General features: G+C 39.3%; 1 protein-coding gene across 1 annotated transcript in view; it reads left to right on the forward strand.

Annotated features, from left to right (window-relative positions):
• Window positions 1–25,541, forward strand: part of DCBLD2 (discoidin, CUB and LCCL domain containing 2) — a 103,009-nt gene that overhangs the window by 18,765 nt on the left and 58,703 nt on the right. Inside the window, exon 2 of the mRNA XM_080654119.1 lies at window positions 5,062–5,289. Coding sequence (XP_080510245.1) covers window positions 5,062–5,289 — 228 coding nt within the window. The remainder of the gene's footprint in view (window positions 1–5,061; window positions 5,290–25,541) is intronic.

Raw genomic sequence — 25,541 nt, forward strand, 5'->3', positions numbered from 1 at the left:
GGCTCTCAATGCATATCTAGCCTATGCAATATTAAAAAATATTGAGTAAAATTAAAGTGATACCTTGAATTATCTATATAAGATTTGTAGTCATGCAACTTTAAAAGTCTTACAGTAATAGGACTGATAAAATACTTCTGGCCTAAAATTTCATGGTGCTAAGTAATGCATTAAAAATCTTCACTTTTAGCCAAATAAAATAGGATATATTAGTTAAGACTTGGAAGTTATTCTTTTGAACACCTTTCTACTCTCTAATTGTCTCTTTTTCAATTGATTATAAGATCTCACAGATGTATTATAAGACGTGACAGAAGTGACGCTTACTTAGAGGAAGTGAAATCAGACATACTAGTTCACAGTGGTAAAGAAATTCTTGAACACCCACTGGAAAAGTATAAACCTTTCATAGTTTACAGTGACTCTAATGAAAATTACATTGCTCTACAGTTTTGACATTTGTAAAAGCTTTCTGCATTTGTATTTGCTATTGTTGAAGTATTTTTGGAAGGTACACCATGTTCATATTAACATAATTCAACAAATAAGAATTTATATTATTTATTAGTAGTAATGTGACTAATATATGGGGGTGGTTGGAGGGTCACATGAAATCAGCATCACGAGTACATGTTTATCAAAAAACCCCAGTTGATTCGCAGTTTAAAGCAGCCTAAAATAAGCCATGTGTTCTTTGTTGTATTAATTCATTGTCATTTAAATGTGTTTAATGTTCTTTTTGGTTTCTCTGGGGATAAGAAGCAAAAAAAAAAAAAAAAATCAGTTATTTTTCTGGAACAATATCAAAATTTGTATCTGGCTTAACACATATGACCTTACACTCTTCAGAGTACGTGAACACATGTTCTGTGAGTAATCCCCTGGTTAAATTTGCAGCCAAGCAAAGGAGCAGTAAGATCAAATTCCAATGTTTTTTCTCCACTAAAATAAAATTCAGAAATTACATTATCAGGCTTCTACCTTTATGGTCAGTTATAGTTTTCTAGAGAAGGAGGAGAAGTTGACAGAAGGTGTTGGTGGTGGTAGTGATGGAGTTGGAGAAAGAGTTGGTGATATTGGAATTGTTGATGAGAGTGTATGGATTGCTCCTATGATACCCATTTGGAAAGCTATGCTTCCAGTAGTAGTTATGCTGTTTTTGTTATTTCTGCCTTGTGAAATGACTAAGAGTAGATAATACAGCCTGGCCATAGATCATTATTCTTCTCAGTGTACAAAACTAAGCAGAACATTTAGTGACTATTTATTACTCATGACCTTATTAGCAACAGAAAAAATCATTTGAGGGTTGTAGACTAATAAAAAGGATTTTTTTCTTTAACTTAAAGAAAAACAAAGCATTCCATTTATTTATTTGAAAAATTGGGATGTGGAAACATAAAACTCTTTAGTATAACTGCTGACCTCTGAGGGGAAACTATTTCCTGGGTTGTACCCATAGCAAATAGAACAGAATAACCCTTGGGCCAAATGAAACCCAGCCAAGAACTAACCCAGATCTTCTAATCTTTGCTCTAAGTCACGTTTCTCAACCTAGGCACTGTTGACATTTAGGATGGGCCAGTCTTTATTCTAGGGGGCTGTCCTGTGCATTGTAAGATGTTTTAGCAGCATCCCTGGCCTCTAACCACTAGATGCCAATAGCACCCCACCCTCTGGTTGTGACAACCAAAAATGTCTTCAGACATTGCCAAATGAGAGGTACAATCACTCCTGTGGCAGCCTCTCCCCACTCCAGTTAAGAACCATTGCTCTAAGTATAGGGTGCAGCAAAAATAATAATACAAGAATAAACTGTGTTTCTCTTACAACTGTAAACCTACTTTTGCCCCACCCTGTATATTGGTGATTTGTTGATAAAGATTTTGGTTTTACTTTATAATATTTTGTCACATTTTAAGTATTTTGGTATAGAATAGGCTTTACTTTTAAGAACTGTAAAAATAACCTGGGAGCACATTTTCTAATTTGGGGATAAAGGTGAGGTCAAGATCTTTCTTTGATTGTAGAGTTGAACATTATGACCTTGGGATGCCCCATGCAGTGTTGTTGTTGTTTTTTGTTTGTTTTTCCAGACTGTACTAGGTTGGGACTCTTTAGTGAGTCAAGAATAGAGTCAAGACCCTATACGTGCTAGAATGTTTAGAGTCACAGTCACAATGTAAAATAACAGAGAAAAGCATTTGAAAACTGGCCTAGTGGGTATAAGCCCAGCATTCCCTTTCTAACTAGAATATTCTAAACATATACCTCAGCAGTAGGTGTTTATCCTGGCCAGCTAAGCTACTAGTATTTATCTAGTCAGGTTAAACTTACCAAGTAGTCTTTGAAATATGCAACATTCAAACTTCTTCATTGCAGTAGATTTAAGACTTTTAACTTTGGTTTCTGGTGCATATCATCTTGTTTGCAAAAGGAGGAAGCTCTGAACTCCCATCACATATTTTAAAACATTCTTGCCGCATTATTTGTGGACTGTTGGTGCCCGTCCCCTACATAAGATACTGAAAAAGGACAGCTCCATTTAATTGTTTTCTTCATCAGCATGCACACTAAAGTCCTGTTTTTCATCAAGTTAGTATTCATTGTGTTAACTTGTGTAGAAAGTGTATGCTTTATGGAGGAGAGGACAAGAAATGTTTTGTGTATTATTGAGACTCAAACATAAATATGAACAATAAAGACAAAAATTACTACTAACACACTGCTTATGCTTTCTGTAAAATCCATTTTAAAATCACAACCTTAAGTTAAGTAACAGCCTATGGGGAATACATTAAATGCAGCAACCTGCCATTACTAAGTCAAGAATTCAGCTGTTAATAGGAAATTCTTGGCTTTCTGAAATCCATCAACACTTCCAATCACGGAAAAAGCTGCCTTATTTTCTATTTACTAAAAAAAAAAAAAAAAAAAAAAAAAAATACATTTATATTTTGTGTTACTTCATTTATTCAGTGGCTCCATTTTAAAGATCAAAACACTTCCAGAAAGCATGTATTTATCTTTTCAATGTAAGAGAACATTTCAGACTAGTTTCATGTTAGAAACTGTATCTTAGGGTAGTTGTTTTTTTTCTCTAACGAAAAATGTTAATGATTGTTCAAAAGTTACTTATATTATAATTCATTTATTTTCACAGTGAGGGTTTTATATCCCTATGTTTCCAATTTAGATAATCTCCAACATAGATATTCAAGGTATTTTCATGATAGTTTCAGGAAAAATTTGTGGTTGTTTTTTTTTTCTCTGATTTGTATCACATTCTAAGTTTTATATTTGTAAAATATAAGTGGGTGTATCACATAAAAATTTATATGTTTATTTTATGGTGCCTTTATGCATTATTATATTATTGAGCTGCTATGCATAGTTCTTATGTATAGGATGAAAGGAGGTATAGAAGATAGGTAAAGTTTCACATTGATTAAAAGCTAAGCTTTATAGGAGAGAGATTTATTTAGGAAGCCAGATTACAAATACTGACTAACCTTTAAAAGTAGCTTAAGTAACAGTACTCATATGGATTTGAGAATAAAAATTATTTATCAACAAAGGATTTGAAGCATAGTCATCAGAATCTAGGTCCAGAGCTGTTGGTTCTTCATTAAAGGTAGTTTTGAGACTAGATTGAAATTATTTATTTCATCAATAATAAAAAAAGCGTAATATGCTAATTAGACCGGGCGTCTTTTTGGACGACCTTCTGGACGAAGTCGGGGCTACGAGGGAAGGCTGGGTCCCGGGTGCCAGAGGGAAGCCAGTGCCTGCAGTTTGGGGAAGGAAGGGCTACTCTTGCATGAATTTCGTGCATCGGGCCTCTAGTAGGTTAATAAACATTAATAAAATTTTACTTTGCAACTACTACTTGCTAGATACTATGTTAAGTTCTTATTCATGGGCCTTTAAAGCTTTCATCTGTTCTACTAAATGATACCACTTATACATTGTTCGTAAAAATAATAATTCAAGATAATGGCAAGATAACAGAACATTCTATGACAGCCATCTCTATCCATATTAACATTAAAACCCAGCAGTGTCACTTTCAATATTGTTTTTTTTTGTGCAAGCACCAAACTATTCCAAACAATGTTTATCAATAGCTCTTTTGAAGGGGAAAATACTGTCATTTTAAAAAGATGTATTAATCTTCCTATTAAAAAGAATGTACTTGAATCCTGTCATTAAGGAATGCTAAACTATACAATTGGTGCAGCAGCTGAAACCTTTTCATCAATAGTGCATGTCCCCTCCCCAGTAAAATAACACATTTCATAAGAAAGGGAAGGATGTACATATTTTATTTTTACAAACAATATGTTAAGTTACCTGAGTTTTCATATCCAATTTCTGAAGAAATTTCTAGAACAAATAATGCTACTACCAAGATATTAAGGTCATTTTCCCTAATCTTTAAATAAGCATTTTCTCATCATTTTGTAGGGAAACAATGAGGCTTTTGCAGAGGGATTACTAAAAAGTCAAATTTTAGTAGAATATAAAATTAAACTTCAATAAATAGTGCTTTAATGCCTTCAAGAAGGCGAGCCTTGCAGGGTGTCATATAATCAGTGACTGCATTATCTTTAGTATATGTTAAGTACTTTCAGAAATCATTCACCTCACAGATTTTAGAAGAGGTTTGTGATATTTGTAAATGAATAGATGAAGCTGGTCACATACTTTTATTTTTATAGTTTACATTTAAATAATTATTATGAATTGATATTCTTAAAGTTTGAATTTATGACATGTATATGTATTTTTTGCCGAATTATGTTTACTTCTAATTCAGATTGGAAGGTCCATTGAACTCAAAAATTGTAAAGTTAATTATTGATTATTTTGACCTAACCTGGCTTCTTTTGGCTCCTGTATGTAGATATCCTAAAAACTATGTCATCTTTTTTATCTTGTGTAAAGAAAGTATTGGTGGTATAAAATATATAATAGAATACATTTTTAAAAATCCTATGTATTTATAGTTTAAGTTAAAGATGTAAGAATAATTTATTGTTCTTTTAACTCTTTTTAAAGGTGATGGATGTGGACACACTGTACTAGGCCCTGAAAGTGGAACCCTTATGTCCATAAACTACCCACAGACCTATCCCAACAGCACCGTTTGTGAATGGGAGATTCGTGTAAAGATGGGAGAAAGATTGCGCATCAAATTTGGTGACTTTGACATTGAAGATTCTGATTCTTGTCATTTAAATTACTTGAGAATTTATAATGGAATTGGAGTTAGCAGAACTGAAATAGGTAGGACATTTTCTTATAAATGTATATGTAATACATTATTGCCTGAATTTTACAACTAAAGCAATTTTTGATACTTACGATTGAGTAACTATGCTGTATGGATTATATGTGGGAAATTATTAAAAGCATGTGTGAATCTCAAAAATTTGAATCTTTTGGGAAGAGACAATAATTTATCTGTTTGTTTATTTACTTTTGTAACAAGCCTGTGCTCCTACCCTTGCAACAAAATGCCTCTGTAATATTTCTAAGAAGGAGAAAGTTAATTATCTAATTTTTTTTTGTTTTTCTTCGATCATTTTATTTGCAATTAAAGAATACAAGTATAATTCATGCTTAGGAGGCAGTATATCATGGTCATTAAGAACAAGGGCTTTTGATCCAAACTTCTTGATATTTAATCCTAACTCTGCTGTTAGCTTGCTCTGTGACCGTGGGCAAGTTACCTGACCTCTCTGTTTCCTCACTTGTAAAATAGAAAATGAACTCATACATTTAAAGTACTCAGAACAGTATGTAACATACAACACATGCTTAGTAAATATTGCTGCTATTGTTAACCTTAGCTAAGAGCTGTGGTTCTCAATTACGGCTACATATTAGAGTCACCTGGAAAGACTTTTGAATAATACTGTTTAAATAATACCTGATCCTCACCTTAGACCCATTGAATCAGAATTGATTGGGTGGGAGCCATGCCTTGGTATTTTAAAGTTCTGAGGATAATCTACTTTGTAGTCTAGTTAGGAACCTTTGGCTTAGAGAGCAGCACCTTGCTCTTAAGCAAGAAAGGTAGAAATTTTTATAAGGTTGTTTGGTAAACTAACATCATAAAATAAAGAATTCTTGGGTTTTCTGAATTTACTTGGAAACATTTATTGGTACAAGTGTGTAAAGTATCTTTTAGAACCGTAATTGGAACCCAGTATCTTGTTCTTTGAGCATCTTATTTGTCCTCTGTCTTCCTCTCCATCTATAGCAGGGGTGGGCAAACTTTTTGACTCGAGGGCCACAATGGGTTCTTAAACTGGACCGGAGGGCCGGAACAAAAGCATGGATGGAGTGTTTGTGTGAACTAATATAAATTCAAAGTAAAGGAGCGGTGGGGAGAGCAAGAGAACCGGATAGAACAGCCAGATCCGGCCCGCGGGCCATAGTTTGCCCAAGGCTGATCTATAGTCAAATCCTTCTCTACTTTTTGGCCTCTTATCTACCAAAGGAACTATTCCTTCCCTGCTTCTCTGACCATTAATTGATAACTTCTGTTGCCTCTCAGTTAACTCTGGATTAACCTGGTAGCTTGATCACCACGTGCACATTGCCGTGAATATGTGGTATCCGATAAGCTTTTAGGAACGAAAATACCCAGTGATTTAGAAACACTATTACTGTAACACTAATAGAGGACAAGTGGATATCAAATGCCTCCTGAGGTGATGCAGTACCACTTGAGCAATCTTGCAACAACAATGAAGAAAGGTGAACCACAGTGTAATCAAGCCCACAGCAGTTTAAGGGAATAAAGGAGCTAGAGATACACATGCTATCAACCGTAAAGTCTATGTAGGCATACCTTGTTTTACTGCACTTCACATAGGTTGCATTTTATTACAACTTGAAAGCAAGAACCTCTACTAGCAAAAAGATTGTGACTTACTTTATTGTGATTCCTGCTTTGTTGCAGTGGACTGAAACTAAACCCGCAATATCTTTGAGGTTTGCCTGTATAGAAATGCCATTTATAAAAGGAAAGGGGAGGATGTGGAAGCAACTGTCATATACAGGGTGGGGCAAAAGTAGGTTTATAGTTGTTTGTATGGAAAATAAGGTAATAATGAATAAATAATAATAATACAAGAATAAAATCTTGTACTCACAACTGTAAACCTACTTTTGCCCCACCCTTTATTGAGCTACATCTCTAAAAGTAATATGTATATCTTGTTTGTATCTTGATTTAAGCTAACCAACTTCAAAAAGGTATTTTTAAGGTAATTAGAGATATTTTAAGAGGAATTGGGCATTCAGTAATAGTCAAGAATGATTGTTTTTTGGTGTGATAATATTATTTAAAGATCTAATTTTTTAGAGATATTCTGAAGTCAAATGAAACGTCTTAAATTTGTTTTTAAATATTTCAGGGAGAAAAAAAGGTAGGTGACACAGGAATGACATATAGGTGAAGCTGAGCCATGGGCACACTAGAGTTGTTACACACTCCTCTCTCTACTTTTATATATATGCTAGAGGCCCGGTGCATGAAAATTCATGCATTGGCGGGGGGGGGGGGCGGGTGTCCCTCAGCCCAGCCTGCCCCCTCTCACAGTCCGGGAGCCCTCAGGGGTGGGAGGCAACCCGGCGATCAGGGGAAGGTGACGCCCCATCATACCTCTGCTGCTGCCACTGATGGCAGCACAAGCCTCGGCCAGCCCTGGTTACCTGAGCCGCTGGCGGCCCTGGGTGGCTAGGCAGCTGACATTCGAGGCTTGCCTGCACCTTGGGCATCCGCTGGGCAGCTGCCATCGAGGCTTGCCTGTGCCTCGGGCTGGCCCTGGGGGGCTGGGGGGCTGAGGGTGGGTCCGGCCACACCATGCTCCTGCCGCCCCCCAAGGGGGCTGAAAGGACTGGGGGACTCCGGTGGGGCCACCATCTTTGTGACGGCATGATGGTCATTTTGCATATTCTCACTTTATTAGATAGGGCTAGAGGTAAATTCATGCACTGGGGGGGGGGGGGTCTCTCAGCCCAGCCTGCCCCTTCTCACAGTCCGGTATCCCTCAGGGGATGTCCATGGGGAGGGGGCCTAAGCAGCAGTCTGGTCTCCCTCTGTGGGAAGTGATCTGGCTGATCAGGGGAAGGTGCTGCCCCCATCACCCCGCCACTGCTGCTGCTGCCGCCAACGCCACAGCTGTTGGCCCTTGTAGCTGCTGCGGCTTTGTCTGGAAGGACATTCGGCTGTCCGGTCTAATTAGCATATTATGCTTTTATCATCATCATTATTATTATTATTATTATTATTATTATTATTATTATTATAGACTAGGGGCCCAATGCACAAATGCGTGCACCTTGAAAGGTACTGTGGGCCACGAGGCTGTGGTGGGCATAGGGGCGGGTCTTGGCCCATCCTCCGTGCCCCAACTTGTCCCCTCCTGCTGCAGCCCTTGGTCCCCTGTCTGCTGGCAGCCTCACTCCGACATGCTGATGGCACTGACCCCGTTCGCACCTGCTGATGGTGTGGAGCGATTGGGGCCAGCACCAGCAGCGGGTTAGAGTGGAGCTGGTGCTGTCAGTGGGTGCAAGCAGTGGCTGCTGTCCTGATTGCCCCTCAGGAGCAGGGGGAGGTGGAGAAGCCCTCAAGGGTGATTGGGGCCGGCAGCTGCCACTCGCACCCACTCACAGCGCCGAGTGATCAGGGCCGGCACTGACAGCAGGTGCGACTGCCAGGCGGGACTGTGGCACACGAGAGCAAAGAATTTTCAGTAACCACCAGAGAGGCTCACCTCGATGACAGTGACCAGTGCCCTGCCTTGGTCTGGCACCCCCACTCACCTGCTCTACCATCTCGCCACGGCCAACACCTGCCATGTTCTTCACATGCCCCCAGGTGGTTAGCACATGTCAGAGCGACTGGTTGTTCGGTTGTTACACTGTTTGGTCTGTTTGCATATTAGCCTTTTATTATATAGGGCTAGAGGCCCTGTGCGTGAAATTTGTGCACTCTGCGGGGGGGGGGGAGGGTCCCTCAGCCAAGCCTGCGCCCTCTTGCAGTCTGGCAGCTCTTGGGGGATGTCTGACTGATGGCTTAGGCCCACTCCCTGGCAGTCGGACACCCTTAGCGCTACTGCGGAGATGGGAGAGGCTCCTGCCACCACCGCTGCACTCGCCAGCCGTGAGCCCTGCTTCTGGTTGAGCAGTGCTCCTCCTGTGGGAGTGCACTGACCACTACGGGGCAGCTCCTGCATTGAGCGTCTGCCCCCTGCTGGTCAATGTGCGTCATAGCGACTGGTTGTTCCGCTGGCCAGTTGATTTGCATATTAGCCTTTTATTATATAGGATTTTAAAAGTTTCCATAATGAAAAGGTTTTTCTTTAAATAAAAGGAAATAAAAGGATTGTATGCTGGGACAATAACTGCTATTACTGTTACTAGAGAGGTTGAGTGATGTGAGAAACATTTTGAGCACATGTTTTAAATCGCTTACTGGGTTCTCATCACAGCTCTGGGACTTACTTTCTGAAAGTTGACCCTGCCCAGACTTCAAAATCATCCTCTGTACTGTAGGAAGATTAAATGAAATAATACTTTGCAATGCTTGGGATGTAATAGGTGTTTAATAGCTCTCAGCTTTCCCTTGTTTCCATTGTTTTTGTTTTTCCTTATTCTCTCTTCACCTGGAGGAATAAAAAGCTGCAGAAAGGTAAAAGGGCGGATGTAGTAGGTATACAGTAATTCTCAGCTCTCCCTTATTTCTATTGTTTTTGTTTTTTCTTATTCTCTCTTTAACCGGATGAATAAAAAGCTGCAGAAAGGTGAATGGTACTGAGTGAAGATGGTTCCTGTTGGGTTTTAGTTTGCTCCTTCCCCATAACATCACCTCCTGTCACATACCCCGGTCCTCCATTTGGATAGCACTCTTTGTTTAGTGGGAGAAAGGTAACTACCTTGACAATGCAGAGAAATGACGATCATTTAAGAATAATTGTTTGATGTTTAGATTAATGTAGATATGTAGAGAATTATAGGATAGAAGCAAATACATTGTCAGCGTCAAGATTCCCGTGTTAATGGTAGTGAATCTTCTTTTTCCTGTATCATCTCTTCTCAGTGTCCTTTTCAAAAAGAGGCAGGCCCAAGTATGTTGTATTTCTCTGTAAAAATGGTTCCCATTTTTTGGTGACCTTGACATTGGTATAAAGCTTAAGTTTGTGGGTTTTGTCTATAACTTTTAATTTTAAGAATATTTGCCCGAGAGATGGTATTATGGAATAATAAAGAAAATAAAAAGGAGAATGGTTTCTTAAGGAATTATTTCTTCAATCCTAACTAAATTCATTGGGTTGTGTTTTAACTGATAAGGTACTTTCAGTTATTTGACAGTTGGACAGTTATTTTCTGTTTTCTTAGAAATGTGTAATATTTTTTAAATAAATGAATTTATTTTGATTTTATATAACTATATTCTAAACTGATAAACTTTGCAGAAATCTTTGTGAAATTAACTCTTTGTAGTAGTACTCATTTCACTGACATATAGGATGTGTTTAATGATAGAGTGCAGATTGGCTCTGTAGATCTGAATTCTGTTCCTTTTTTAAGGCAAATTGAATTGAAATGGGAACATTCCATTGTGCTTTGAATATTAAATTTCCTTTTGATTATTCTTTAACTAGAGGCCCGGTACATGAAATTCATGCATGGGCGGGGGGTGTCCCTCAGCCTGGCCTGCACCCTCTCCAATCTGGGATCCCTCTCGCAATCCAGAACCACTGGCTCCTAAGTGCTCATCTGCCTCCCTGCCTGATGCCCCTAACTGCTCTCCCCTCCTGGCCTGATCCCCCGAACTGCCTAACTGCTCTCCCCTGCTGGTCTGATCCCCGTAACTGCTCTCCCCTCCTTGTCTGATCTTCCTAACTGCCTATCTGCTCTCCCCTTCTGGCCTAAATCACCCTAACTGCCTATCTGCTCTCCCTTCCTGGCCTAAATCCCCTAACTGCCCATCTGCTCTCCCTTCCTCTCTGCACCTTCAGACTGCAGCACAGGAGTGCTAAGAGCTCTCCGCCGAGTCCCCATGCCCATCCTGACGCCCCCTTCTGGGCGGGTGGCATGGCAGGCCTACACGCGCCTTCTCCGGGGGGGCCCGCTGTGGCCGGTCCTGACGCCCCGCTCTGGGCCGGGCAACGCAGTGGGCAGCCTCATGTCCCAGTGGCGCACCAGCCCCATCCCTGCCCACCAGCTCCTGTGCACGCGCAGCCTGTTTGAACGGTCGTGACTGGGACACCATTAGGACCAATTAGCATATTACCTCTTTATGTATATAGATCCTTTATGTCTGAAACATAATAGTTGCTCTATAAAGATGGAATGTAAAAAGTCCAGTTGCTATTAATATTAACCTTTTCTATACATATACAAATATCTTCTCCAAACTATTTTATAACATGTTTCTTTTCTTTCAATATTTAGACATTTTCTCATGTTGATCCATAGACATCTGCTATTATCATTTCCCCATGGAAATTAATTATTGCCAATTAATCCAAAAATGAAATTTAGAAACAAATATTATTAAAAAGAAAAGCCTTTTTTGTAATCTTTTCCTATTATGTATATTTTCTTCCTGTATTTTGCTTAAAGTTTTCGTTTTAAATGGAGAGAGGAGGGCAATTGTAGGTGGATTTCTAAAAGAGAAGCTAAATATTTTATTTTATTTTTTAATTTTAATAAATCTTTATTCAGATTATTACAATTGTTTCTCCTTTTCCCCCCATAGCTCCCCTCCACCCAGTTCCCACCCCACCTTCTGCCCTTACCTCCCCCCACTGTCCTCATCCATAGGTGTATGATTTTTGTCCAGTCTCTTCATGAACCCCCCATACCCCTTTCCCCCTGAGAATTATCAGTCCACTCCTTTCTATGCCCCTGATTCTATTATATTCACCAGATTATTCTGTTCCTCAGGTTTTTAATTCACTTGATTTTTAGGTTCACTTGTTGAGAGATATGTATTTGTTGTTCATAATTTTTATCTTTACTTTTTTCTTCTTCCTCTTCTTTAAGAATACCTTTCAGCATTTCATATAATACTGGTTTGGTGGTGATGAACTCCTTCAGCTTTTTCTTATCTGTGAAGCTCTTTATCTGCCCTTCAATTCTGAATGATAGCTTTGCTGGGTAGAGTAATCTTGGTTGTAGGTTCTTGCTATTCATCACATTGAAAATTTCTTGCCACTCCCGTCTGGCCTGCATAGTTTCTGTTGAGAAATCAGCTGACAGTCGTATGGGTGCTCCCTTGTAGGTAACTAACTGTTTTTCTCTTGCTGCTTTTAAGATTCTCTCTTTGTCTTTTGCTCTTGGCATTTTAATTATGACGTGTCTTGGTGTGGTCCTCTTTGGATTCCTTTTGTTTGGGGTTCTGTGGGCTTCCTGGACTTGTAAGTCTATTTCTTTCACCAGGTGGGGGAAGTTTTCGGTCATTATTTCTTCAAATAGGTTTTCAGTATCTTGCTCTCTCTCTTCTTCTGGCACCCCCATAATTCTGATGTTGGTACGCTTGAAGTTGTCCCAGAGTCTTCTTACACTATCTTCAACTTTTTGGATTTTTTTTTTTGCTTTTTGCTTTTTTGGTTGAGTGTTTTTTGCTTCTTTGTATTTCAATTCTTTGACTTGATTTTTGTTTTCCTCTTGTCTGTTTTTGGGTCTCTGTATAATATTTTTTATTTCAGTCAGTGTATGTTTAATTTCTAGTTGGTCCTTTTTCATATCTTCGAGGGTCTCGTTATATTTATCGGCCTTTTCTAGGATATTCTTAAAAAGCCTTATAACCGTGGTTTTGAATTCTATATCCAGTCATTTGTTTTCCTCCATTTCTTTCGTTTGTGATCTGATTCTTTGACGCCGCATTTTCACTGCTTCCCTGAGTTGGTAGGGTAGATTTGTGTGCTAGGTTTCCAATATGGCCCAGTGGGTCTGCCTCCCCAGTTAACCTGAGGTGGACACTCTTGGTGCACCCCTTTGTGGACTGTGTGTACAGCCTTGTTGTAATTAAGTCTTTATTGTTGTTGGTATCACTGGGAAGAATTGACCTCCAGGCCAGTTGGCTGTAAGGATCAGCTGTGTCTATGCTGGGAGAAGTTCGGTGCAGGAGACAGCCTTATAGGATTAGACTTGCCAAATTGCAATAGCCTCTGTGCTCAGCTTGGATGGGGTAGAGTCTCAGTCTTGGCTTCCCGTCAGCCTTGCCCTTGTGCGCACGTGCGCGCCTTTAGACCTCTGCCTTCCCAGCTCCCGAGTCTCCGCCTGAGAGTCCAGACTCCCCCCACAAGAGCGTGGGTCCCCAGGGGCTCGCCTGGAACCGGGGTTCAGTGCAGTCAGAACTGGGGCCCAGTGCAGTCAGGAGCCTCCGACTCCCTTCCACTAGGAAAAGCCTGTGGCAACCTCCGCAGCCTTTGTGCGCACTGGCACGCGCGCTTTCAGTCCTCCGCCTTCCCCAGCTCCCGAGTCTCCGCCCGAGAGTCCAGACTCCCCCTGTAAGAGCATGGGTCCCCAGGGGCTCGCCCGGAACTGGGGTTCAGTGCAGTCAGAACTGGGGTTCAGTGCGGTCGGGGGCTTCCTTCCCCCTTCCGCCAGAGAAAGTCAGCCAGGCTCTCAGCTGCCCTTCCTCTCTGCACGCACAAAGACCCTTTGCCGTACCTCCAATTCTCTATGAGCGTTTCTCTTTCCTTCTAGTTGTAGAATTTTCACTCAGCCAGCTTCCCTGTGGTTCTGGATGGTGTCCGTTCTGTCTTTTAGTTGTAGTTTTGAAATTGTTGAGCGAGGCAGCAGTTTAGGTGCTTACCTATGCCGCCATCTTGGTTTCTCCGAGAAGCTAAATATTTTAAAGCCTCATAGGTATTAAAGGGAAATGCATTCTGTAGAAGAAGAAATGTAAAAGTGTGTGTGTATATGTATTCAAAGTTATGTTTAAAGATATACATTCTATCTTTTACCTTTAGCCAAAGTGCCCTTTCAAATTATGTCTCTTAAATCCTCATGATATTTATAAAGAGAAAGACTGAGGTCCTTTGTAAATAACTCCTTGGCTCTAACATTTTCAGTTTTTCTTTCTGGATCGTTTGTCTCCTGTCTCTATAATGTGCTTAGGTCTTCCTATTTTAAGAGGAAAAAGGTAAATTTTCTTTCTCTTTACCACCAAACCTCTTGAAAAAGCTGTATTGAAGATAATATTACATGGTTAACAATGATGATAGCTAACATTTTTCTGAATTCTTATTCTGTAGAAAGCCTTAGCTGGTAATGCAAATAACTGCCATGTATGCAATGCTTGCTATGTCAGGTGCTATTCAAATCACTTTTATCAATGAACTTACTTAGTCTTCACAAGAACCCTTGAGATAGATACTATTATCACCTCCTTCCCCCCATTTATTGATAGGAAAATTGAGGCAGAGAGGTTAAATAACTTGTTCAAGGTCACACAGCTAGTAAATTGCTAAGCAGGATTCAAACCTTCACAGTCAGGCTCCAAAATTGGTGTCTCTTTAGGGCAGGTTGTTGACATGCTTGATTTTATGGAATCCTATAAGAATTCTATACATTATCCCCATAAAACAGAAGATCAGAGAAGATAAGTAACTTGTCCAAAGTTATATAGCCGAGTTCGGACTTGAACTGAAGTCTGGCTAATAGCAAAGTCCATAATCTCAACCACTAGGCCTTTTAGAGTAATAAATGCCAGCTATTATTTCTTAATGTTTTACTGTATGACTATTGAAACTAGCAACTTTTAAATTTAAGTTGAGTTTTACTTGATCTTTAGAAAGAGATGAAAGGGCCGAGAGAGAAACAAACATCAATGTGAGTGGGAAACATTAATCGGCTGCCTACCACAGGCTCCTACCAGGATGGAGCCCAGGCATATGCCCTGACCAGGTATTAAATCCATAGCCTTTTGTTACATAGGAGTTTGCCCAACCAAGTGCGCCATACCAGCCAGGGTGCAGCTTTTTTCTTTTACTTGTTTATTTTGACATAATTTCAGAGCTATTAGAAGAGTTGCAAGAATTGGGTAATTTACATATCCTTTCACCCATAGTTTCCAAGTATGAACAATTTTACCATATTTTTGCACCCCCCAATTTTTATTACCCCAATTTTTTTCTAAACTGTTTGAGAATAAGTTTCAAACATAATGTCCCTGACACCACCTCCCCCATATACTAGTTTTTATTCCCTAGAAATTTACGACATTCTTTTTTATCTTTATTGTTGAGAGAATTACAGATGTCCCTCAGAGCAGTTATCAAAATAGTTTAACTGATGTTATACTACCCTACAGCCTTATTCAAATTTCTCCAATTGAATAATGCCCTTTATAGCAAAATTAATTCTAAGGTTGTGTATACATTCAGTTGTCACATCTTCTTAGTCTCCATTATTTTAGAGGTTGAAGGTGAGGGCAGTTTCTGTTTCTCCTTCTATTTCATGATGTTGACATTTTTAAAGTTTATGGTTAATTTGTAAATTCCCAACTTGGTTTGTCGGATGTTTCCTCATGATTTGATTCAGACTTTCGGCAGGAAAACCCCAGAAGTGATGTTCTCAGTGCATTGTATCAGGAGGCACTTTGTCCCATTTACTGGTGACATTAACTTCGATCTTTTGGCTACGTTGGTATCCCCCAGATTTCTGCACTGTAGCTATGTTATTGTTCATCAGTTCTCATCTTGTGGGAAGATTCTTTGAAATGATGTAAATACCCTATTTACTCATCAACCTTGTATCCATTAGTTTTGGCATCCACTAATAATTCTTGTCTGAATCAGCTGTTGTTATGACAGTTGTCGTCAAGTGGTGATTTTCTGATTTCATCATTCCCTCTATGTTTGTGGGGTTTTGTTGTTGTGTTTTTTTACTGAAAGGGTGAGCTTTTCCTTCCTTTGTGTCAGTGTGGACTCATGGGTTCTCATGTTAGTCCACGGTTTATGATCCTTTACTTATTATTTATTTTGATGCTCAGATTGTTCCAAATTTCCAGTGGGAGCCTCTTCAAGCTAGCGCCTGTGTTCTTTTGTGATATCCTCATCATTCTTTGAGTACTTTCTTCTGGTCTGTCATAGGATATTCTAGAGTTATCTTGTACTGGCCCTGCCTCAGCCCTGAAAACAGCCAGTGCACAAATTCATGCACCAGTGCGGTCCCTTGGCCTGGCCTGTGGGATCTGGCCGAAACTGGCTCTCCCACATCCCCTGAGGGGTCCGGATTTTGAGAGGGCACAGGCCAGGCTGAGGGACCCCACCGGTGCACCATCGGGGCTGGAGGAGGGACACGGGAGGGCTCCAGCATGTGTCAGGCCCATCTCGCTCAGTCCTGATTGGCAAGCTAATCTGCGTCTGCCCCCTGGTGGTCAGTGCACATCATAGTGACTGGTCGACTGATCGACTGTCTACCCCAGGGTGGGCAAACTTTTTGACTCAAGGGCCACAATGGGTTCTTAAACTGGACCGGAGGGCCGGAACAAAAGCATGGATGGAGTGTTTGTATGAACTAATATAAATTCAAAGTAAAGGAGCGGAGGGGAGAGCAAGAGAACCGGATAGAACAGCCGGATCCGGCCCGGGTGCCATAGTTTGCCCATGGCTGGTCTACCCCCTTGTGGTCAGTGCACATCATAGCAAGCGGTTGAGTGGTCTTAGCATATCATTAGCATATTACGCTTTGATTGGTTGAATGGACGACCAGACACTTAGCATATTAGGCTTTTATTATATAAGATAGGTGCTTATTTTACTTGTTTGGTGCTCTAATACACAGGAAGTAGTTTCAGGATTGCTAACCCATGCCTCTAAATCAGGCGTCCTCAAACTATGGCCTGCGGGCCACATGCGGCCCGCCGAGGACATTTATCTGGCCCGCTGGGTGCCGCTGCCTGTCCTGCTTAGCAGCCGACTCGTCCTGGGCCCGCAGTGCGCATAGGAATTTGTTCATAGTTTTTTTTAAAACTATAGTCTGGCCTTCCAACGGTCTGAGGGACAGTGAACTGGCCCCCTGTTTAAAAAGTTTGAGGACCGCTGCTCTAAATCAAAGAAGCCTGCTACCTAGAATTCATATTTGTTTAGTCTTAACCTGAGGACATGTATTCTAAATACTACGTTCAGATTGCCAGGGCTGGTTTTTCCCCACCACCTCCTACCCTCCAATGTGTTTATGTTATCCATTTCTAATGAGGTTTGGTTCATTTACTTCTGTTCATATTCCATTTTAGGTTTTTTCTCTGTTCTTTGTTTTCTTTTTCCTTTGTTGAGTTTCATATTAACATGGTTCTCAAAGTTAAAACTATACAAAAAGATAGTGACTTCACTACACTACATTTCTATCCTTCTTTCCTACATCCATCCAACTCTTGTAGCTAACCAGTTGCATTAATTTTATTCTACATTTCTTTTTTGTATAAATTATACATTTGTATTTTATTTTCCCTTCTTATACAAAATCTAACATACTATTGATATTCTTTGCTACTTCCTTTCCCCCACCCTTCAACAGTGTATCTACTAGAAATCAATACACATCAATTCATAGAGATAATGATCATTCATTTCACAGCTACATAGAATTCATAACCTGGATGTACTACAGTTTGTTTAACAACTCTTTTATGTATGGCTATATATAGGTTGCTTCCAGTATTTTACAGTTACAAGCAATTCTGCAGTAAATAACTTTATACATAAGTGTTTTTGTGTTCTTGTAGGTGTATCTTCAAGTCAATTCCTAAAGTACAATTACTGATTCAAAGGTAAATATATATAGCTTTATTAGACATTGCCAAATTCCCCTATACAAGGTTTGTGCCAATTTGCATTTCCACCATAATGCATTAAAATGCCTGTTTCCCACAGCCTTGCCAACAGAATATTATGTTTTGTCAATTGATATGTAAGGAATGGTATCCCAGTATAGTTGTATTCTCTTTCTATGAGTCAGGTTGAACTTCTAAAAAATATGTTAAAATTTCATTTCTTACTCATCTTTTTATCTGTTCATATCATTTCCCATTTTTCTGTCAAGTTTCTTTGGTCTTTGTTTCTCTCAGGTATTTGGAACTTTCTTATTGTCTTCTAGTGATATTAGCCTGTATGTGATATGTGTCGCAATTTCTCTTAGTTTGCCTCCTAATGTTTTAACTTTGATTATGGAGCTTGTTTATAGTGGATTTTTGTGTGTGTGTGGGGGGGGGGGTGGGGGGGAGGTGCCATGCAAACTTTAAAAAATGTATTAAATTATTGCATCTGGATTTGAGTTGTAATTAGAAGTTGGAAAGCCTTTTTTTACATCCTAATTAAAAAATAAACTTATCCATGTTTTCCTTTGGTATTTATGTGGTATATTTAGATCCCAGGTTCATTTGGAGATATGCTTTTGTACCATATGAAGTATAGATCTATTAGTATCTTTTCTAGATGACTAATCTCTTGTCCCAGTAGCATGTATTTAACAGTCTATTTTTACCAGAAGGTTTGAAAGACTATCTTTATCATATACTTAAGTTTTGTATGTACTTGATTCTATTTCTGGACTTTTTATTGTATTCCACTGTCCTATTTGTGTGTCAGAATTTCAGTTTTAATTATAGAGACTTTTTACTGTTTTAATATCTGATTGAACTACTCTCTATAGATGTTCGTTTCATATGTATATTTATCCATATGAAATTTGGATACCTGTCCAACTTCATAAAAAAGTTTGTTGGCATTTTTTATTGGGATTGTGCTGTTTATAAATTATTTTTATGATGTTAAGTCATCCTGTTCAAGAACAAGAGCTGCTTTCCATTTGTTCAAATCTAATTTTGTTGTCTTTTAGGAGTGCTTTAATCTTTTTCTCATGTACGTTTTACACATTTTTTGTTAAAATTATTTCAAAACTAGAGGCCCAATGCATGAAATTAGTGGAAGAGAAGGCCTTTGTAGCCACAGCAGCTTCCTCAATGCCTCCCTCGCAGTTGCAGCACTGCCTTGATCCCGTGGCTGCAGCCCTGGCTTGGTCCAGAAGATTGTCTGGAAGGTCATCCGGAAGGATGTCTGGATGGCTGTTCGGTCAATTTGCATATTATGCTTTTATTATTATAGATATCTTCTTTATTTCTGTGGTAAGTGGTGGTGCTTTTGTTTTGCCATTTATCCTTTAACTGGTGTCAACCAGTGGTCATTGGTACAAGTTCAATGCCAGCAGGAATCCCCAATTTGTAGCACTAATTTATAATCCTACCAACAGAATACGAGGGTCCTTTCTTCTCCATATCCTCACCAGTACTTGTTGACTTGTTTTTTTTTAATATATTTTATTGATTTCTTTTACAGAGAGGAAGGGAGAGGGATAGAGAGTTAGAAACATCGATGAGAGAGAAACATTGATCAGCTGCCTCCTGCACACTCCCTACTGGGTATGTGCCTGCAACCAAGGTACATGCCCTTGACTGGAATTGAACCTGGGGCCCTTGAGTCCGCAGTCTGATGCTCTATCCATTGAGCCAAACCAGTTAGGGCTATTTGTTGACTTATTGATGATAGTCATTCTGACAGGGATGAAGTAATACCTTATTTTAGTTTTAATTTGTATTTCGCTGATGATTATTAATGTTGAACATTTTTTCATGTATCTGTTGGCCATCTGTATGTCTGTTCTCTTTGGAGAAATGTCAATTCAGGTCCTCTGCTCATTATTAAATCAGACAGTTGTGGGGTTTTTTTGATGTTAAGTTGTGTGAGTTAATTATATAGTTTGAATATTAACTCCTTATCGTATGTATCATTTGCAGATACCTTATTCCATTCAGTGGATTGTCTTTTTCATTTTGTTGATTGTTTCCTTCACTTTGCAAAAACGTTTTAGTTTGATGTACTGATACACCCATTGTTTATTTTTTCTTTTGTTTCCCTTGCCCTAGGAGTTAGATACAAAAAGATATGGCTAAGAGTAATGTCAGATATTTTATTGCCTATATTTTCTTCGAGATGTTTTATGGTTTCAGGTCTTAACATTTAAGTCTTTAATCCATTTTGAGTTTATTTATATGGTATAAGAAAATGGTCCGATTACATTTTTTGCATGTATCCAGTTTTTCCAACACCATTTGTTGATGAGACTCTTTACCCCATTACATCTCCTTGCCTTCTTTGTTATAGATCCATTGACCATGTAAGCAAGGATTTATTTCTGGGCTGTATTCCATTTATCTGTACATCTGTATCCTACAACTTTACTGAAACTTTTTTATTCTTAATAGTTTTTTGGTGGAGTCTTTAGAATTTTTTATATATGGTATCATGTCATTTGCAAATAATGTTACACTTTTTTCTGATTCGGATCCCTTTTATTTCTTTCTCTTGTCTGATTGCTATGACTAGGACTGCCAATACTTGATGAATGGAAATGGTGATAGTGGGAATCCTTATCTTCTTTCTGATCAAAAACAAAAGCTTCCAGGTTTTCACCATTGACTATGTTATTTAGCTGTAGGTTTGTCATATATAATCTTTATTATGTTGAGATATGTTCCTTCTGTACTCACTTTATAGAGAATTTTTTTATCATAAAAGGATGTTGGATTTTGTCAGATGTTTTTTCTGCATCTTATTGTGATGTCATGTGCTTTTTATCCTTTATTTTTGTTAATGTGACATGACATTGATGATTTATAGATTTTGAGCCATCCTTGTATCTCTGGGATGATTTCCATTTGTATAATCCTTTTAATGTATTGTTGAATCCGATTTGCTAATATTTTGTTGAGAATTTATTCATCTATGTTCATCAAGGATATTGGCCTATAACCCTAGATAATAAAAGGGTAATATGCAAATCAACCGAACAGTGGAACAACTGATAGCTATGATGCGCACTGACCACCAGGGGGCAGACACTCAACACAGGAGCTGCCCCCAGCCTGCAGGATTTGATTGCCAGATCAGAGCCTGCTGACCAACCTCTCGGTCCCTTCCTCCAGCCAGCAGGCTCTGATCGCCCAATGGTGAACGGGGAACTGGGGGTGGGTGGGGGAGGGGGGCAGGGGCGGGGACAGCTGCTGGCAGCCAGGGAAGATGGCCCTAATTACAGGTCAGGACAAGGGACCATACCCATGCACGAATTTCGTGTGCTGGGCCTCTAGTTTTATATTTATATATATATGTAATTCATTTTTCTGGTTTTGGTATCTGGGTAATGCTGGCTTCATAGAATGAGTTTGAAAATGTTCCTATCTTTTTAATTTTTTAAACAATTTGAGAAGAATAGGTATTAATTCTTTTTTGAATGTTTGGTAGAATTCACCTTTGAAGCCATCTGGTCCTAGGCTTTTATTTCTTGGGGAAAATTTCAATTTTCTGAATTTGCTGATATTCTCTTTTTAACCTAATATATAATTACTGGTAGCCCTGTGCACGAATCCATGCGCCAGTAGCTCTCTGCAGGGCCTGGCCGCTTCGCCCGCGCCCGCGGTCCAGAGGCCCATCCGCAGCAACGAAGCAAGCATTCCTCCAGGCCGCTCACGCTTCCTGCTCTCAGTGGCCGCCCCCCTGGGACTGGGGGACTCCAGCGGGGCTGAGAGGACTGGGCGCCGCCATCTTGTGGCTGTGGGCACCGCCATCTTTGTGAAGGAGTGATGGTTAATTTGCATATTACCCTTTTATTAGTTAGGATTTTTGTGAATGTCCCATATGTGCTTGAGGTTTATTCATTCAAATTAAGATGTAAAGTTTCATATGCATTCAAAAGATTTAATTTATTATTCTGTTTAGGTTTTCTGTATCCTTATTTTTATCTACTTGATCTCTTGTTAGTGTGTTTCTCTTTTTGTGTTACTTCATCTCTTTGGGTTTTTCTTTTGTAAAGAGGACTGTTGTGCTATTGCATGGATATTGATATTTTAATGTATTCAATTCAAATGGTGATTTCTAGCTTTAGAAAGTCCCTCCTTTGTGAAATGTGTTGCCTTGAAGTTTGAATTCTCCTTTGGCATCAAGATCACACACACACACACACACACACACACACACACACACACATTTACACACATTCACGCGCACACACATGCACAAGTGCACACACCATCTCTCCACACCCCTCCCGTCTTATTTTGCCTTGTATACCTGTTTTTGCTCATCCCTTTATTTTTAGCTTTTTTGAGTCATTTTGTTTTGGGTGTATTTCTTGTATTTAGCATATTATTGGGTCGTGTTTTATGAACCAAATGGAAAATCTTTCTTATTAAATACCTAAGTTAATCTCATTTGCACTTATTTATAAAATTGAAAGGTTTGGTCTCAAGTCTTTCATTTTATATTAAATTACTAGAGGCCCGATGCATAAAATTAGTTGTTCCAGAAGGTTGTTCTGCCATCTGGTCTAATTAGCATATTAGCTCTTTATTATATAGGATAATCATGGGTATAATATTTGCTCTTTTTATATCTTTACATTATTCTATCTACTTTTAAATTTTCTTTTAGGTTTTAGTAAATTTTAATAGCTTTGTTCTAAATGTTATCTTTCAATTTATACTTTTTAAATGCCTCTTTTCCCTATTGTCTCAATTTTTTACGATCTGATTTGTTTATTTTTAATGGTGTCTTTCAAACTCTACCAATTACCTGTAATCCTATTGTTCACATAACATTCAGTAAATTATACTAATTTTTTCTCCCTTTTCCCCCATTTTATTTGTCAGAATATAAGTTAACTAGAGGCCCAATGCACGAAATTAGTGCAAGAGTAGGCCTTCCTTACCACGTTGATTGTATCACAAATGTTGAACTACTCTTGAATCTTATTCTTCAGCCCATGTCTAACTTTTCTAAATCTACAAGGAAACATTAAATGCTCACTGTCAGTCTTTCTGCTTAAGTTCTCCCGGTCATACCCTGACTAGATAAAGTTCATCTTTGAATAGATTGATTCTTTAGGAAGGTCTTATGAGTGCAAAATCTCTTGCATGTTTAAAATGGCTTACTTTTAAATCTTTTATAACCTTGAGAGACATCTTGATGAAAGTCCTTGATTCACATGTTCTTTCTTTATTGAGTTTTAAAAAATACTCTTCCATCATTGTCTTGCTTTTTATTTTATTTTTTTTGAGAAGTCTGATAACAGTTAAATTCACTTGCCTTTAAAGGTGTTTGATCTTTATATAGAGGCTGTGAGAATTCTTAATTTACCTTTAAAGTCTAATAGTTTTACAATGATATGTGTTGAACTTGATTATTGTGGGCTAGTTTTAATTGGTATCCAATGTGCTCTTTCAATATGCAGATTCAGATCTTTTATTGTAGAACATTTTCTTGGGTAATAGTTTTTATATTATTTCTGTTTCATTATCCTGTGTATCTTTTTTAGACACCTTAATTATTAGAAAATTGGACCTTCTTTGCCATTTCAACCATGTTTATTTCAACCATTCTCATTGATCTTTGTTATGTTTTTATATTCTACTAGAGGCCCGGTGCACAAAATTCGTGCACGGGGGGGGGGTTGTCCCTCAGCCCAGCCTGCACCCTCTCCAATCTGGGACATCCCTCTCACAATCCAGGACTGCTGGCTCCCAACTGCTCACCTGCCTGCCTTCCTGATTGCCCCTAACTGCTTCTGCCTGCCAGCCTTATCAGCCCCTAACCACTCCCCTGCCAGCCTGATTGATGCCTAACTGCTCCCCTGCCAGCCTGTTTGCCCCTAACTGCCCTCCCCTGCAAGCCTGGTTTCCCCCAACTGCTCTCCCCTGCAGGCCTGGGTCCCTCCCAACTGTCTTTCCCTGCAGGCCTGGTCGCCCCCAACTTCCCTCCTCTGCCGACTTGGTCACCCCTAACTGCCCTCCCCTGCTGGCTTGATCGCCCCCAAATGCCCTCCCTTGCAGGCCTGGTCCCTCCCAACTGCCCTCCCCTGCTGGCCATCTTGTGGTGGTCATCTTGTGTCCACATGGGGGCAGGATCTTTGACCACATGGGTGCAGCCATCTTGTGTGTTGGAGTGATGGTCAATCTGCATATTACTCTTTTATTAGATAGGATAGAGGCCTGGTGCATAGGTGGGGGCCAGCTGGTTTGCCCTGAAGGGTGTCCCGGATCAGGGTGGGGCTTCCCTTGGGGCGTGGGGCAGCCCCCTGGCGACCCAAATGGAGGCCCTGGTATCTGGGGTTTATTTATCTTCTACAATTGAAACTTGGTAGCCTGGAGCGGAGCCAAGCTTTCTGCTTGCTCTGTGGTGGCAGCCTTTTCTGTTGGGATTTATGTATCTTCTATAATTGAAACTTTTTGCCTTGAGTGGAGGCCTAGGCTGGCAAGGGCAGGTGGAAAGCTTGGCTTCCTCCATTGCCAGGGAAACCCAGGCCTCCCTCCTGGTCTCTGTGGCCGCAGCCATCTTGGTTGGGTTTATTTGCATATTTGCTCCTGATTGGCTGGTGGGCATGGCTTGTGGGTATAGCGGAGGTATGGTCAATTTGCATATTACTCTTTTATTAGATAGTATTTTTCTTCTTTTCTCCAACATCCATTACCATGTTTTCATTGAAATCTGTTATACCTTGTGCACCTTGTAATATGGTCTTTATTTCTGATATAATTTTGTTACTATTTTGTATTGTCTCAGATCAGCTAATTTCTTTATGTTTTTCTTTGTCCATATCTGTTCTTAGTTTTTGAGTTTCTCTTTTCAAGGTATTTTATCATACTCCCAATTGCTTGTTTGAGGGCATTTAATGAAGTTTGGCGTCTTGTGTTCCAAATTCCTTCCACTTTACTCTTGGATTATTTGGGGGGAGATGTTCATAAACTGAATTGTTGGGATTCTTATTTTTGCTTTATTTTTATATCATATATTTTTAAGTGACAAAGATTGTGCCTCTATTTCTGTGAAAAGGGCTGGTGTTTTACCATGTTTTACAAGCTGTCTAGTTTGTGGTAGGTTTCCTCTTATCTATATGTTCTTTTTCATTGAATTTATTGGGGTGACATTGGTTAATGTGATAGCCCTCTTCTGTCAGTGTTATAATTTTTTTAATTTTTAAATAAGTTTTGGAAAACAGGTTATAGTGGAGAAGAAATTCTGTGTCCTGTGTGTGTGTTTGTGTGTGTGTGTGTGTGTGTGTGTATCCTGTCTCTCCTTCTTGCTTTGTTTTTAACCCCTTTTTCATACAGTTTCCAAAGTATGTATGTAAGAAGTATTTTTAACCTACTTCTTCCACCAAAGTGTTTACTTTAAAAAATTTGCTTGGTCAGGATTTCTGCATTCTTACATTTCTTCCCTAAAGTCAGTATTCTCATCTACTGGTGGATTTAAGAAAAACCAAAACTTTCTTATGGTACATGGGATAGCTTGATCATCTTTTCCTAACCCTAGTGGGTCTTTCATTAACTGTGCCACGTAACTTAGACTCCACACATGTGTTGATATATTTCAGGGATCTATAAACCTAATAAAAACAAAATGATTTCTATTCTTTAGTTTCTTTGTGTTTTTTTAAATACTTTGTTTATAAAAATAATT

This window comes from Plecotus auritus, assembly GCF_963455305.1.
Source record: "Plecotus auritus genome assembly, chromosome: 2".
NCBI classification, from domain to species: Eukaryota; Metazoa; Chordata; class Mammalia; order Chiroptera; family Vespertilionidae; genus Plecotus; species Plecotus auritus.